Source organism: Pseudophryne corroboree, chromosome 3 (genome assembly GCF_028390025.1).
Source record: "Pseudophryne corroboree isolate aPseCor3 chromosome 3, aPseCor3.hap2, whole genome shotgun sequence".
Lineage (NCBI taxonomy): Eukaryota > Metazoa > Chordata > Amphibia > Anura > Myobatrachidae > Pseudophryne > Pseudophryne corroboree.
The window spans coordinates 327,760,323-327,778,095 of NC_086446.1; the positions used below are offsets into that span (position 1 = coordinate 327,760,323).

A 17,773-nucleotide genomic window follows, 5' to 3' on the forward strand; every position below is an offset into this window, starting at 1 on the left:
CTACACATCCCAGCATGCCCTGCAAAATTGTGGCAGGGCAGGCTGGGATGTGTAGTTTGACAACAGCTGGAGAGCCACAGGTTGGCCAGGCCTGCCACCGTAAGATGACATGATCTATTGTTTCAAGGGTCAAGGTTAGCTGCGCTGCATTGTACCTGGCATCGTCCCTTCTGTTGCGCAGAACTTCATATAAAGAAAACGCGAACAGATGATTCATCAGACATTGAATTGAATTACACTATGACTGTACGATGGTCATTGTGATCCATCATGGATAGCAAGATTGGGCAATATATCATAATGTGTACCCAGCTTAAGCCTGGATTGGTTGCAACATGTAAGTATGTGGTATGGTTTACCCATTGTGCACAGCAGCCCGGGGGTCTCTGCTCGTCTTGACACCTATCATAATCAAGGAGAAGACCAAGAAAAACATGGTCATGGCAAAGCCGACTCGATAGACTGCTTTGTATCCAACCAGCACATTACAGTCAACGTAGCCATTTAGATGAGGAATCACTGATGTCACATGTTCTCTTTCACAGAACCCCGGAATCTAAAAGACACAAGGTAAACAAGACCAGAATAGAACCATTAATACAAATATATATATTTATATAATAGTAGGAGAGATGCTCTAGTTAAAGCATGATTTACAGTTTTACAGTTCGCGAGGGGAAGCGGGCAGGGTGGGTGGTTGAAACTTTCATAGGTCAATTTGAAATCAAAGCATAGCGGAGATACAAAAATGACAAATTCAGTGTTGCATTTGTCACACACACACACGTTAAACAAAATGTGTGAAATCGTAACTAACCTGCTTACATTTTCTGTGAGTTGCTGTACAGATTGTTTTAGTCACCTTTTCACAAGTCGGCATTCTGTAATATCATCAAGCCGACAGCTTTCAGTACATTGGCTCTGAATGATCGTGTGAGCTTAATACCTCAACTACTGCTTAGCAACAGATTTTTTTACATTTTAAACTATCCCTGAAGGAATTTATGATAGAAAGGCAGTTTTATTTAACAGTAATCATATGAATGTTAATGAATGTATTTTAAACATTATATAATAGGTCCATTTTATATACACACACACAAAAATCTACTCCAGACCTTTTATTTGCTTAATTGATGATGAAATAACGAGGGAATAGCCCACTCCTGTCCATGAAATAGTTTTTGAGGTGATTGTCCCATTACTTTTGGTCCCTTAAAAAGTGGGAGGCACATATAGAAACCGTTGTAATTCCTACACCGTTCACCTGATTTGGCTGTAAATACCCTCAAATTAAAGCGGAAAGTCTGCAGTTAAAGCACATCTTGTTTGTTTCATTTCAAATCCATTGGGGCGGTGTATAGAGCCCAAAAAATGAGAATTGTGTCGATGTCCCAATATTTATGGACCTGACTGTATGTATATAAAAAAAAAAAAATTAATTATATTATATATATATATATATATATATATATATATATATATATATATATATATATATATATATATATATATACACACACACATTATATATATATATATATATATATATATATATATATATACACACACACACACACACACACATACATACATATATACACACACACACAAACACTCTAGCTTTTTGCCAGCGGCTTCGCCCGCGTGGAATTCTTAACGCAATAAGACTATTTTCATTGCGCCCATCTTCAAGTTTAAGTTCACTACCCAACCCTAAAAAGAATTAGTGTGAAGATACATAGCCTATATGTTAATGGACAGTCTCAGGAACATATGAATTTTCAAAATGCGATCAGCTATGGCGACCCGAAAACTATGGCTTTAACACTACTGTCAGGCATTTTGGACATTTTAATTTTCACCCATTCTCACCCCCCCCCCCCCCCCCCCCATGCTGATGGGGGCTGAACTTGGACTTAAACTGCATCTGGAGTGTCACAATTCATCTCCGCGACCCTGAAAACTATGGATTTTTACATGTCACCCCCTTCCCACCACAGTATTTTTTTCCAGATAGTAAGTGATGTGTACGAAGTTTGGTGTACATTGCTCCAGGCATTCCAGAGTTATGCTGGAACATACATACATCCATTTTAATAATAAAAAAAAATATATAATAATAATAATAATAATAATAATAAGATTTTACTTACCGATAAATCTATTTCTCGTAGTCCGTAGTGGATGCTGGGACTCCGTCAGGACCATGGGGAATAGCGGCTCCGCAGGAGACAGGGCACAAAATTTAATAGTTTGACCACTAGGTGGTGTGTACTGGCTCCTCCCCCTATGACCCTCCTCCAAGCCTCAGTTAGGATACTGTGCCCGGACGAGCGTACACAATAAGGAAGGATTTTGAATCCCGGGTAAGACTCATACCAGCCACACCAATCACACCGTACAACTTGTGATCTGAACCCAGTTAACAGTATGACAAACGTAGGAGCCTCTGAACAGACGGCTCACAACAATAACAACCCGATTTTTTTGTAACAATAACTATGTACAAGTATTGCAGACAATCCGCACTTGGGATGGGCGCCCAGCATCCACTACGGACTACGAGAAATAGATTTATCGGTAAGTAAAATCTTATTTTCTCTGACGTCCTAGTGGATGCTGGGACTCCGTCAGGACCATGGGGATTATACCAAAGCTCCCAAACGGGCGGGAGAGTGCGGATGACTCTGCAGCACCGAATGAGAGAACTCCAGGTCCTCCTTAGCCAGGGTATCAAATTTGTAGAATTTTACAAACGTGTTCTCCCCTGACCACGTAGCTGCTCGGCAGAGTTGTAATGCCGAGACCCCTCGGGCAGCCGCCCAAGATGAGCCCACCTTCCTTGTGGAATGGGCCTTGACAGATTTAGGCTGTGGCAGGCCTGCCACAGAATGTGCAAGTTGAATTGTGCTACAAATCCAACGAGCAATCGTCTGCTTAGAAGCAGGAGCACCCAGCTTGTTGGGTGCATACAGTATAAACAGCGAGTCAGATTTTCGGACTCCAGCCGTCCTTGAAATATATATTTTCAATGCTCTGACAACGTCCAGCAACTTGAAATCCTCCAAATCGCTAGTAGCCGCAGGCACCACAATAGGCTGGTTCAGGTGAAACGCTGAAACCACCTTAGGCAGAAAGTGAGGACGCGTCCGCAGTTCTGCCCTGTCCGAATGGAAAATCAGATATGGGCTTTTATACGATAAAGCCGCCAATTCTGACACTCTCCTGGCTGAAGCCAGGGCCAGTAGCATGGTTACTTTCCATGTAAGATATTTCAAATCCACCGATTTGAGTGGCTCAAACCAATGGGATTTGAGAAAATCCAAAACTACATTAAGATCCCACGGTGCCACTGGGGGCACAACCGGGGGCTGTATATGTAGTACTCCTTTTACAAAAGTCTGGACTTCAGGAACTGAAGCCAATTCTTTCTGGAAGAAAATCGACAGGGCCGAAATTTGAACCTTAATGGACCCTAATTTGAGGCCCATAGACAATCCTGTTTGCAGGAAATGTAGGAATCGACCCAGTTGAAATTCCTCCATCGGGGCCTTCCTGGCCTCACACCACGCAACATATTTTCTCCAAATGCGGTGATAATGTTGTGCAGTCACCGCCTTCCTGGCTTTGACCAGGGTAGGGATGACCTCTTCCGGAATGCCTTTTTTCCCTTAGGATTCTGCGTTCAACCGCCATGCCGTCAAACGCAGCCGCGGTAAGTCTTGGAATAGACACGGTCCCTGCTGAAGCAGGTCCCGTCTTAGAGGTAGAGGCCACGGATCTTCCGTGAGCATCTCCTGAAGTTCCGGGTACCAAGTTCTTCTTGGCCAATCCGGAGCCACGAGTATCGTTCTTACTCCCCTTTGCCGTATAATTCTCAGTACTTTTGGTATGAGAGGCAGAGGAGGAAACACATACACAGACTGGTACACCCATGGTGTTACCAGAGCGTCTACAGCTATTGCCGGAGGGTCTCTTGACCTGGCGCAATACCTGTCCAGTTTTTTGTTGAGGCGGGACGCCATCATGTCCACCATTGGTCTTTCCCAATGGACCACAATCATGTGGAAGACTTCTGGATGAAGTCCCCACTCTCCCGGCTGCAGATCGTGTCTGCTGAGGAAGTCTGCTTCCCAGTTGTCCACTCCCGGGATGAACACAGCTGACAGTGCTAACACATGATTTTCTGCCCAGCGGAGAATCCTTGCAGCTTCTGCCATTGCCTTCCTGCTTCTTGTGCCGCCCTGTCTGTTTACGTGGGCGACTGCCGTGATGTTGTCCGGCTGAATCAACACCGGCTGACCCTGAAGCAGAGGTTTTGCCAGGCTTAGAGCATTGTAGATTGCTCTTAGCTCCAGTATATTTATGTGAAGAGACGTCTCCAGGCTTGACCACACGCCCTGGAAGTTTCTTCCCTGTGTGACCGCTCCCCAGCCTCTCAGGCTGGCATCCGTGGTCACTAGGACCCAGTTCTGTATGCCGAATCTGTGGCCCTCTAACAGATGAGCACTCTGCAACCACCATAGCAGAGACACTCTTGTCCTTGTGGACAATTTTATCCGCTGATGCATCTGCAGATGCGATCCGGACCATTTGTCCAGCAGATCCCACTGAAAAGTTCGTGCATGGAATCTGCCGAATGGAATCGCTTCGTAAGAAGCTACCATTTTTCCCAGGACTCTTGTGCATTGATGCACAGATACTTTTCCTGGTTTTAGGAGGTTCCTGACTAGATCGGATAACTCTCTGGCTTTCTCCTCCGGAAGAAATACCTTTTTCTGAACAGTGTCCAGAATCATCCCTAGGAACAACAGACGTGTCGTCGGGATCAGTTGGGATTTTGGAAAATTCTGAATCCACCCGTGTTGTTGGAGCACTACTTGGGTTAGTGCTACTCCGACCTCCAGCTGTTCTCTGGATCTTGCCCTTATCAGGAGATCGTCCAAGTAAGGGATAATTAAGACGCCTTCTCTTCGAAGAAGGATCATCATTTCGGCCATTACCTTGGTAAAGACCCGGGGTGCCGTGGACAATCCAAACGGCAGCGTCTGAAACTGATAATGACAGTTTTGGACCACTAACCTGAGGTACCCTTGGTGTAGGAGGGGTACCTTGACTATCACCTGCTGAGAATACAGCTTGTGAATGGCCTCCAATACCGTCGCCCTGTCGGAGGGAGACGTTGGCAAAGCAGACTTTAGGAAACGGCGAGGAGGGGACTTCTCGAATTCCAACCTGTAACCCTGAGATACTACCTGCAGGATCCAGGGGTCCACCTGCGAGTGAGCCCACTGTGCGCTGAAATGTTTGAGGCGACCCCCCACCGCCCCTGAGTCTGCTTGTAAGGTCCCAGCGTCATTCTGACGCCTTTGTAGAAGCCGGGGAGGGCTTCTGCTCCTGGGAAGGAGCTGCTTGTTGCAGTCTCTTACCCTTTCCTTTGCCTCGGGGCAAATAGGAATGTCCTTTTGCTCGTTTGTTCTTATAGGAACGAAAGGACTGCGGCTGAAAAGCCTGCGGCTTTTTCTGCTGGGAGGTGACCTGGGGTAAAAAAATAAGAATTTACTTACCGATAATTCTATTTCTCGGAGTCCGTAGTGGATGCTGGGGTTCCTGAAAGGACCATGGGGAATAGCGGCTCCGCAGGAGACAGGGCACAAAAAGTAAAGCTTTAGGATCAGGTGGTGTGCACTGGCTCCTCCCCCCATGACCCTCCTCCAAGCCTCAGTTAGGATACTGTGCCCGGACGAGCGTACACAATAAGGAAGGATTTATGAATCCCGGGTAAGACTCATACCAGCCACACCAATCACACTGTACAACCTGTGATCTGAACCCAGTTAACAGTATGATAACAGCGGAGCCTCTGAAAAGATGGCTCACAACAATAATACCCCGATTTTTGTAACTATGTACAAGTATTGCAGATAATCCGCACTAGGGATGGGCGCCCAGCATCCACTACGGACTCCGAGAAATAGAATTATCGGTAAGTAAATTCTTATTTTCTCTATCGTCCTAGTGGATGCTGGGGTTCCTGAAAGGACCATGGGGATAATACCAAAGCTCCCAAACGGGCGGGAGAGTGCGGATGACTCTGCAGCACCGAATGAGAGAACTCCAGGTCCTCCTTAGCCAGGGTATCAAATTTGTAGGATTTTACCAACGTGTTTGCCCCTGACTAAATAGCCGCTCGGCAAAGTTGTAAAGCCGAGACCCCTCGGGCAGCCGCCCAAGATAAGCCCACCTTCCTTGTGGAATGGGCATTTACATATTTTGGCTGTGGCAGGCCTGCCACAGAATGTGCAAGCTGAATTGTATTACACATCCAACTAGCAATAGTCTGCTTAGAAGCAAGAGCACCCAGTTTGTTGGGTGCATACAGGATAACAGCAAGTCAGTTTTCCTGACTCCAGCCGTCCTGGAACCTATATTTACAGGGCCCTGACAACATCTAGCAACCTGGAGTCCTCCAAGTCCCTAGTAGGCGCAAGGCACCAAAATAAGCTGGTTCAGGTGAAACACTGACACCACCTTAGGGAGAGAACTGGGGACGAGTCCGCAGCTCTGCCCTGTCCAAATGGACAACCAGATATGGGCTTTTTTGAGAAAAAAACCACCAATTTGACACTCGCCTGGTCCAGGCCAGGGCCAAGAGCATGGTCACTTTTCATGTGAGATGCTTCAAAGCCACAGATTTGACTGGTTTTAAACCAATGTGATTTGAGGAATCCCAGAACTACGTTGAGATCCCACAGTGCCACTGGAGGCACAAAAGGGGGTTGTATATGCAATACTCCCTTGACAAACTTCTGGACTTCAGGAACTGAAGCCACTTCTTTCTGGAAGAAAATCGACAGGGCCGAAATTTGAACCTTAATGGACCCCAATTTGAGGCCCATAGACACTCCTGTTTGCAGGAAATGCAGGAATCGACCGAGTTGAAATTTCTTCGTGGGGCCTTTCTGGCCTCACACCACGCAACATATTTTTGCCACATGTGGTGATAATGTTGTGCGGTCACCTCCTTTCTGGCTTTGACTAGGGTAGGAATGACCTCTTCCGGAATGCCTTTTTCCCTTAGGATCCGGCGTTCCACCGCCATGCCGTCAAACGCAGCTGCGGTAAGTCTTGGAACAGACATGGTACTTGCTGAAACAAGTCCCTTCTTAGCGGCAGAGGCCATAAGTCCTCTGTGAGCATCTCTTGAAGTTCCGGGTACCAAGTCCTTCTTGGCCAATCCGGAGCCATGAGTATAGTTCTTACTCCTCTACATCTTATAATTCTCAGTACCTTAGGTATGAAAAGCAGAGGATGGAACACATACACCGACTGGTACACCCACGGTGTTACCAGAACGTCCACAGCTATTGCCTGAGGGTCTCTTAACCTGGCGCAATACCTGTCCCGTTTTTTGTTCAGACGGGACGCCATCATGTCCACCTTTGGTAATTCCCAACGGTTTACAATCATGTGGAAAACTTCCCCATGAAGTTCCCACTCTGCCGGGTGGAGGTCGTGCCTACTGAGGAAGTCTGCTTCCCAGTTTCCATTCCCGGAATGAAACACTGCTGACAGTGCTATCACATGATTTTCCGCCCAGCGAAAAGTCCTTGCAGTTTTTGCCACTGCCCTCCTGCTTCTTGTGCCGCCCTGTCTATTTACGTGGGCGACTGCCGTGATGTTTTATCCCACTGGATCAATACCGGCTGACCTTGAAGCAGAGGTCTTGCTAAGCTTAGAGCATTATAAATTTACCCTTAGCTATATTTATGTGGAGAAAAGTCTCCAGACTTGATCACACTCCCTGGAAATTTTTTCCTTGTGTGACTGCTCCCCAGCCTCTCGGGCTGGCCTCCGTGGTCACCAACATCCAAAACTGAATGCCGAATCTGCGGCCCTCTAGAAGATGAGCACTCTGTAACCACCACAGGAGAGACACCCTTGTCCTTGGATATAGGGTTATCTGCTGATGCATCTGAAGATGCGATCCGGACCATTTGTCCAGCAGATCCCACTGAAAAGTTCTTGCATGAAATCTGCCGACTGGAATTGCTTCGAAGGAAGTCACCATTTTTTTACCATGGCCCTTGTGCAATGATGCACTGATTTTAGGAGGTTCCTGACTAGCTCGGATAACTCCCTGGCTTTCTCTTCCGGGAGAAACACCTTTTTCTGGACTGTGTCCAGAATCATCCCTAAGCACAGGAGACTTGTTGTCGGGATCAGCTGCGATTTTGGAATATTTAGAATCCACCCCTGCTGTTGTAACAGTATCCGAGATAGTGCTACTCCGACCTCCAACAGTTCCCTGGACTTTGCCCTTATCAGGAGATCGTCCAAGTAAGGGATAATTAAGACGCCTTTTCTTCGAAGAAGAACCATCATTTCGGCCATTACCTTGGTAAAGACCCGGGGTGCCGTGGACAATCCAAACGGCAGCGTCTGAAACTGATAGTGACAGTTCTGTACCACGAACCTGAGGTACCCTTAGTGATAAGGGCAAATTTGGGACATGGAGGTAAGCATCCCTGATGTCTCGGGACACCATATAGTCCCCTTCTTCCCGGTTCGTTATCACTGCTCTGAGTGACTCCATCTTGATTTGAACCTTTGTAAGTGTTCAAATTTTTTTAAGATTTAGAATAGGTCTCACCTAGCCTTCTGGCTTCAGTACCACAATATAGTGTGGAATAATACCCCTTTTCTTGTTGTAGGAGGGGTAATTTAATTATCACCTGCTGGGAATACAGCTCGTGAATTTTTTCCCATACTGCCTCCTTGTCGGAGGGAGACCTTGGTAAAGCAGACTTCAGGAGCCTGCGCAGGGGAAACGTCTCGACATTCCAATCTGTACCCCTGGGATACTACTTGTAGGATCCAGGGGTCCTGTACGGTCTCAGCGTCATGCTGAGAGCTTGTCAGAAGCGGTGGAACGCTTCTGTTCCTGGGAATGGGCTGCCTGCTGCAGTCTTCTTCCCTTTCCTCTATCCCTGGGCAGATATGACTCTTATAGGGACGAAAGGACTGAAGCTGAAAAGACGGTGTCTTTTTCTGCAGAGATGTGACTTAGGGTAAAAAACGGTGGATTTTCCAGCAGTTGCCGTGGCCACCAGGTCCGATGGACCGACCCCAAATAACTCCTCTTCCTTTATACGGCAATACACCTTTGTGCCGTTTGGAATCTGCATCACCTGACCACTGTCGTGTCCATAAACATCTTCTGGCAGATATGGACATCGCACTTACTCTTGATGCCAGAGTGCAAATATCCCTCTGTGCATCTCGCATATATAGAAATGCATCCTTTAAATGCTCTATAGTCAATAAAATACTGTCCCTGTTAAGGGTATCAATATTTTTAGTCAGGGAATCCGACCAAGCCACCCCAGCTCTGCACATCCAGGCTGAGGCGATCGCTGGTCGCAGTATAACACCAGTATGTGTGTATATACTTTTTATGATATTTTCCAGCCTCCTGTCAGCTGGCTCCTTGAGGACGGCCCTATCTATAGACGGTACCGCCACTTGTTCTGATAAGCGTGTGAGCGCCTTATCCACCCTAAGGGGTGTTTCCCAACGCGCCCTAACTTCTGGCGGGAAAGGGTATACCGCCCATATTTTCTATCGGGGGGAACCCACGCATCATCACACACTTCATTTAATTTATCTGATTCAGGAAAAACTACGGTAGTTTTTTCACATCCCACATAATACCCTCTTTTGTGGTACTTGTAGTATCAGAAATATGTAACACCTCCTTCATTGCCCTTAACGTGTGGCCCTAATAAGGAATACGTTTGTTTATTCACCGTCGACACTGGATTCAGTGTCCCTGTCTGTGTCTGTGTCGACCGACTAAAGTAAACGGGCGTTTTAAAACCCCTGACGGTGTTTTTGAGACGTCTGGACCGGTACTAATTGTTTGTCGGCCGTCTCATGTCGTCAACCGACCTTGCCGCGTGTTGACATTATCACGTAATTCCCTAAATAAGCCATCCATTCCGGTGTCGACTCCCTAGAGAGTGACATCACCATTACAGGCAATTGCTCCGCCTCCTCACCAACATCGTCCTCATACATGTCGACACACACGTACCGACACACAGCACACACACAGGGAATGCTCTGATAGAGGACAGGACCTACTAGCCCTTTGGAGAGACAGAGGGAGAGTTTGTCAGCACACACCAAAAACGCTATAATTATATAGGGACAACCTTATATAAGTGTTTTCCCTTATAGCATCTTTTTTATATATTTCTAACGCCAAATTAGTGCCCCCCCCCTCTCTGTTTTAACCCTGTTTCTGTAGTGCAGTGCAGGGGAGAGCCTGGGAGCCTTCCCTCCAGCCTTTCTGTGAGGGAAAATGGCGCTGTGTGCTGAGGAGATAGGCCCCGCCCCTTTTTCAGCGGCCTCGTCTCCCGCTCTTAACGGATTCTGGCAGGGGTTAAATATCTCCATATAGCCCCCGGAGGCTATATGTGAGGTATTTTTAGCCAAAAATAGGTTTTCATTGCCTCCCAGGGCGCCCCCCTTCCAGCGCCCTGCACCCTCAGTGACTGCCGTGTGAAGTGTGCTGAGAGGAAATGGCGCACAGCTGCAGTGCTGTGCGCTACCTTAAGAAGACTGAGGAGTCTTCATGCCGCCGATTCTGGACCTCTTCTTGTTTCAGCATCTGCAAGGGGGCCGGCGGCGAGGCTCCGGTGACCATCCAGGCTGTACCTGTGATCGTCCCTCTGGAGCTAATGTCCAGTAGCCAAAGAAGCCAATCCATCCTGCACGCAGGTGAGTTCACTTCTTCTCCCCTAAGTCCCTCGTTGCAGTGATCCTGTTGCCAGCAGGACTCACTGTAAAATAAAAAACCTAAGCTAAACTTTTCTAAGCAGCTCTTTAGGAGAGCCACCTAGATTGCACCCTTCTCGGCCGGGCACAAAAATCTAACTGAGGCTTGGAGGAGGGTCATGGGGGGAGGAGCCAGTGCACACCACCTGATCCTAAAGCTTTACTTTTTGTGCCCTGTCTCCTGCGGAGCCGCTATTCCCCATGGTCCTTTCAGGAACCCCAGCATCCACTAGGACGATAGAGAAAGGTGGATTTTCCGGCCGTTGCCGTGGCCACCAGATCCGATAGACCGACCCCAAATAATTCCTCCCCCTTATACGGCAATACTTCCATATGTCGTTTGGAATCCGCATCACCTGACCACTGGCGCGTCCATAAACTTCTTCTGGCAGATATGGACATCGCACTTACTCTTGATGCCAGAGTGCAAATATCTCTCTGTGCATCTCGCATATAAAGAAATGCATCCTTTAACTGCTCTATAGTCAGTAAAATACTGTCCCTATCCAGGGTATCAATATTTTCAGACAGTGACTCCGACCAAGCCACGCCAGCACTGCACATCCAGGCTGAGGCGATTGCTGGTCTCAGTATAACACCCGTATGTGTGTATATACTTTTTAATGTATTCTCCAGCCTCCTATCAGCTGGATCCTTGAGGGCGGCCGTATCAGGAGACGGTAACGCCACTTGCTTTGATAAGCGTGTGAGCACCTTATCCACCCTAGGAGGTGTTTCCCAGCGCGCCCTAACCTCTGGCGGGAAAGGGTATAATGCCAATAACTTCTTTGAAATTAGCAGTTTTCTATCTGGGGTAACCCACGCTTCATCACACACTTCATTCAGTTCCTCTGATTCAGGAAAAACTATCGGTAGTTTTTTCACACCCCACATAATACCCCTTTTTGTGGTACTTGCAGTATCAGAGATATGCAAAGCCTCCTTCATTGCCGTGATCATATAACGTGTGGCCCTACTGGAAAATACGTTTGTTTCTTCACCGTCGACACTGGATTCAGTGTCAGTGTCTGGGTCTGTGTCGACCGACTGAGGTAAAGGGCGTTTTACAGCCCCTGACGGTGTCTGAGACGCCTGGACAGGTACTAACTGGTTTGCCGGCTGTCTCATGTCGTCAACCGACTTTTGTAGCGTGCTGACACTATCCCGTAATTCCATAAACAAAGCCATCCATTCTGGTGTCGACTCCCTAGGGGGTGACATCACCATTACAGGCAATTGCTCCGCCTCCACGCCAACATCGTCCTCATACATGTCGACACACACGTACCGACACACAGCAGACACACAGGGAATGCTCTGATAGAAGACAGGACCCCACTAGCCCTTTGGGGAGACAGAGGGAGAGTTTGCCAGCACACACCCAAGCGCTATATATATATATATATATATATATATATATATATATATATATATATATATATAGGGACAACCTTAATAAGTGTGTTCCCTTTATAGCAGCTCAAATATTATAAATATCGCCAATAAGTGCCCCCCCTCTCTGTTTTTACCCTGTTTCTGTAGTGCAGTGCAGGGGAGAGTCCTGGGAGCCTTCCTCGCAGCGGAGCTGGGCAGGAAAATGGCGCTGTGTGCTGAGGAGAATAGGCCCCGCCCCCTTTTCGGCGGGCTTCTTCTCCCGGTTTTTTTGGAACCTGGCAGGGGTTAAATACATCCATATAGCCCCAGGGGCTATATGTGATATATTTTAGCCAGAATAGGTATATTACATTGCTGCCCAGGGCGCCCCCCCCCAGCGCCCTGCACCCTCAGTGACCGCTGGTGTGAAGTGTGCGGAGAGCAATGGCGCACAGCTGCAGTGCTGTGCGCTACCTCATGAAGACTGAGACGTCTTCTGCCGCCGGTTTCTGGACCTCTTCTCTATTCGGCATCTGCAAGGGGGTCGGCGGCGCGGCTCCGGTGACCCATCCAGGCTGTACCTGTGATCGTCCCTCTGGAGCTAGTGTCCAGTAGCCTAAGAAGCAAATCCATCCTGCACGCAGGTGAGTTCACTTCTTCTCCCCTAAGTCCCTCGTTGCAGTGAGCCTGTTGCCAGCAGGACTCACTGAAAATAAAAAACCTAACAAACTTTTTCTAAGCAGCTCTTTAGGAGAGCCACCTAGATTGCACCCTGCTCGGACGGGCACAAAAACCTAACTGAGGCTTGGAGGAGGGTCATAGGGGGAGGAGCCAGTACACACCACCTAGTGGTCAAACTTTTAAATTTTGTGCCCTGTCTCCTGCGGAGCCGCTATTCCCCATGGTCCTGACGGAGTCCCAGCATCCACTAGGACGTCAGAGAAAATATTATTATTATCTATTTATTATTTATTCCATTCCATTCCATGGCTGCATGCGTTCCATAGCTGCACCTCAGTTGCAGGTGGTAGATGATGCAGAAGAGCACAAAATAACGAATGTACAAATTCAAGCTCAACTTAGAACCTTGTTTGAGTAGCCAGTTTAGGTGTCACTTACTTCAGGGGGGTTGGGCATGAAATCTCAGCAGACAGTCTGAATCCTGACACATCCCAGTAAGTGTTTTTAACCTAACCCACCCCAACCTCAACCTTCCCTCCAGCAGCATAACCCTATCCCCCCATACCACTCCCTCACCCCCACGCAACCTAGCCCTAACTCAACTACACCTCCAGGATGTGTCGGGATTATGACCGCCAGGATCCCGGGGATCCAGTTGTTTGCCAGTATTACGATTGCATCCCCTTCAGAGAAAGTGGAGAATGGGATGCAGAAGGACAGCTTGTATGTTTAGGCATATTTAACAAAACATTATCACGTCTGGGTTCAGTATGGGATGCCGGCGTTATCAATACAGATGCTGGCATCCCGATGTTCACAAACCCAACAGAGGTAAAGTAAAAGCATTCTACCCCCCAAACCCTCCGTTACCGCAGCCTAACCCTAACCTCCCCCCTTAGTGCCTAACCCAAACACCCCCCATCCCTGCAGCCTAACCCTAACCCCACACATACACAGGATGCTGACCTGGTCAAGATTCCAGTGACTGTGTTCTGCCCGAGAGCCAGTATCCTGACCGTATAGCTCACATGTCGACCTTCCATCCCTGTCGACCTAGTGACTGTCAACCTAGATGCTGTTGATTTGATGATCCACACCCAAACAATATACCTGAAATAATGTATGTGAGATATACGTTCAGGATACTGGCTCTCGGGCAGAACACAGACACCGGAATCTTTACCAGGTCAGCATCCTGGGTGTGGATCATCAAATCAACAGTATCTAGGTCGACAATGTATAGGTCGACCACTATAGGTCGACAGGGATGGAAAGTCGACATGAGGGTTTTGGGGTTTTTTTTGGGGGGGGGCGTCGTTTTCTTCGTAGAGTGACCGGGAACCCCGATTAGTGCACAGTGTCCGCTCGCAATGCTTCGGGCTAGGTGCCTCGCTTCGATCGGCACAGATTACTGTTCCAATCGTAGTCCATGTGGATCGTTAAGTATGAAAAAGTTCAAAAAAAGAAAGAAAAAAAAGTGAAAAACTCATGTCGACCTTTTGACCTGTCGACTTAGCACGTCAACCTAGAAACCCTGTCGACCTATAGTGGTCGACCTAAACATTGTCGACCTAGACAGTGTCGATCTTCAGACCGGATCCCATATTGTTTACCTTGGTTTTACACAAGCTAAAAATTACATCATCTAACCAATGGTTAACCATTTGTTACATGAGGACTGAACACAGTTGCTGAGAGTATTGTCGATAATACAAAAACAAACTAGTGAATGGAATTTTTAAGGATTAATGACACAAAATATTTTACTGGAGTATATGCTTCCAACAATTATACAGCAGATTGAATCAGTAAGAGCAGAGGAGAAGCTGAATACCAATATCAGTCTATCCCAGTGGTTCCCAAACTTTTATGAATCATGGCACCCTAGAATATCAGCATGTTTTCCACAGCATTCCTTGGCCAAACGTTTCTTACTGAGACCCACTATCGTAAGTAAATTGTGTACAATTGTGTACCCTTGCGTACAATTATGTGGTAATAGACATGGCTGTGCTTCTCTTTGTCCACATAGTTTATAAGTGGCACCCACCAGCCTTTTTCTTATGACCACCAACCTGTGGCAACCCTGCAAGTGCCCTGTGGCACCCCAAGGTGCCATGACACCCTGTTTGGGAACCACTGGCCTATCAAATAATAAGATTTTACTCACCGGTAAATCTATTTCTCGTAGTCCGTAGTGGATGCTGGGAACTCCGTAAGGACCATGGGGAATAGACGGGCTCCGCAGGAGACTGGGCACTCTAAAAGAAAGATTAGGTACTATCTGGTGTGCACTGGCTCCTCCCTCTATGCCCCTCCTCCAGACCTCAGTTAGGATACTGTGCCCGGAAGAGCTGACACAATAAGGAAGGATTTTGAATCCCGGGTAAGACTCATACCAGCCACACCAATCACACCGTATAACTCGTGATACTATACCCAGTTAACAGTATGAAATATAACTGAGCCTCTCAACAGATGGCTCAACAATAACCCTTTAGTTAGGCAATAACTATATACAAGTATTGCAGACAATCCGCACTTGGGATGGGCGCCCAGCATCCACTACGGACTACGAGAAATAGATTTACCGGTGAGTAAAATCTTATTTTCTCTGACGTCCTAGTGGATGCTGGGAACTCCGTAAGGACCATGGGGATTATACCAAAGCTCCCAAGCGGGCGGGAGAGTGCGGATGACTCTGCAGCACCGAATGAGAGAACTCAAGGTCCTCCTCAGCCAGGGTATCAAATTTGTAGAATTTAGCAAACGTGTTTGCCCCTGACCAAGTTGCAGCTCGGCAAAGTTGTAAAGCCGAGACCCCTCGGGCAGCCGCCCAAGATGAGCCCACTTTCCTCGTGGAATGGGCTTTTACTGATTTAGGATGCGGCAATCCAGCCGCAGAATGCGCCAGCTGAATTGTTCTACAAATCCAGCGAGCAATAGTCTGCTTAGAAGCAGGAGCACCTAGTTTGTTGGGTGCATACAGGATAAAAAGCGAGTCAGTTTTCCTGACTCCAGCCGTCCTGGAAACATAAATTTTCAAGGCCCTGACTACGTCCAGTAACTTGGAATCTTCCAAGTCCCTAGTAGCCGCAGGCACTACACTAGGTTGGTTCAAGTGAAAAGCTGATACCACCTTAGGGAGAAACTGGGGACGAGTCCTCAATTCTGCCCTATCCATATGGAAAATCAGATAAGGGCTTTTACATGACAAAGCCGCCAATTCTGACACACGCCTGGCCGAAGCCAAGGCCAATAACATGACCACTTTCCACGTGAGATATTTCAGATCCACAGTTTTAAGTGGCTCAAACCAATGTGATTTCAGGAAACTCAACACCACGTTGAGATCCCAAGGTGCCACAGGAGGCACAAAAGGGGGCTGAATATGTAGCACTCCCTTTACAAATGTCTGAACTTCAGGCAGTGAAGCCAGTTCTTTCTGGAAGAAAATCGACAGAGCCGAAATCTGGACCTTAATGGAACCTAATTTTAGGCCCATAGTCACTCCCGACTGTAGGAAGTGCAGAAAACGACCCAGCTGAAATTCCTCTGTAGGGGCCTTCCTGGCCTCACACCACGCAACATATTTTCGCCAAATACGGTGATAATGGTTTGCGGTTACTTCTTTCCTGGCTTTTATCAGCGTAGGAATGACTTTCTCCGGAATGCCCTTTTCCTTTAGGATCCGGAATTCAACCGCCATGCCGTCAAACGCAGCCGCGGTAAGTCTTGGAACAGACAGGGCCCCTGCTGTAGCAGATCCTGTCTGAGCGGTAGAGGCCATGGGTCCTCTGATATTATTTCTTGAAGTTCTGGGTACCAAGCTCTTCTTGGCCAATCCGGAACCACGAGTATCGTTCTTACTCCTCGCCTTCTTATTATTCTCAGTACCTTTGGTATGAGAGGCAGAGGAGGGAACACATAAACCGACTGGTACACCCACGGTGTCACTAGAGCGTCCACATCTATCGCCTGAGGGTCCCTTGACCTGGCGCAATATCTCTTTAGCTTTTTGTTGAGGCGGGACGCCATCATGTCCACCTGTGGCCTTTCCCAACGGTTTACCAACAGTTGGAAGACTTCTGGATGAAGTCCCCACTCTCCCGGGTGTAGGTCGTGTCTGCTGAGGAAGTCCGCTTCCCAGTTGTCCACTCCCGGAATGAACACTGCTGACAGTGCTAAGACGTGATTTTCCGCCCATCGGAGAATCCTTGTGGCTTCTGCCATCGCCATCCTGCTTCTCGTGCCGCCCTGTCGGTTTACATGGGCGACTGCCGTGATGTTGTCTGATTGGATCAATACCGGCTGGTTTTGAAGCAGGGGCCTTGCCTGACTTAAGGCATTGTAAATGGCCCTCAGTTCCAGAACATTTATGTGTAGGGATGACTCCTGACTTGACCAAAGTCCTTGGAAATTTCTTCCCTGTGTGACTGCCCCCCAGCCTCGAAGGCTGGCGTCCGTGGTCACCAGGACCCAGTCCTGTATGCCGAATCTGCGGCCCTCTAGAAGATGAGCACTCTGCAGCCACCACAGCAGAGACACCCTGGTCCTTGGAGACAGGGTTATCAGCCGATGCATCTGAAGATGCGATCCCGACCACTTGTCCAAGAGGTCCCACTGAAAGGTTCTTGCATGGAACCTGCCGAATGGAATTGCTTCGTATGAAGCTACCATTTTTCCGAGGACTCGTGTGCAGTGATGCACCGATACCTGTTTTGGTTTCAGGAGGTCTCTGACTAGAGATGACAGCTCCTTGGCTTTCTCCTGCGGGAGAAACACTTTTTTCTGTTCTGTGTCCAGAACCATCCCCAGGAACAGTAGGCGTGTGGAAGGAACCAGCTGTGACTTTGGAATGTTTAGAATCCAT

General features: G+C 47.8%; 1 protein-coding gene across 1 annotated transcript in view; it reads right to left on the reverse strand.

Moving 5' to 3' along the window:
* The window catches only part of SERINC3 (serine incorporator 3), a 41,085-nt gene that overhangs the window by 15,453 nt on the left and 7,859 nt on the right, over positions 1-17,773 (reverse strand). The window contains exon 3 of the mRNA XM_063959558.1: positions 360-556. Within this exon, the coding sequence (XP_063815628.1) occupies positions 360-556 (197 nt within the window). The remainder of the gene's footprint in view (positions 1-359; positions 557-17,773) is intronic.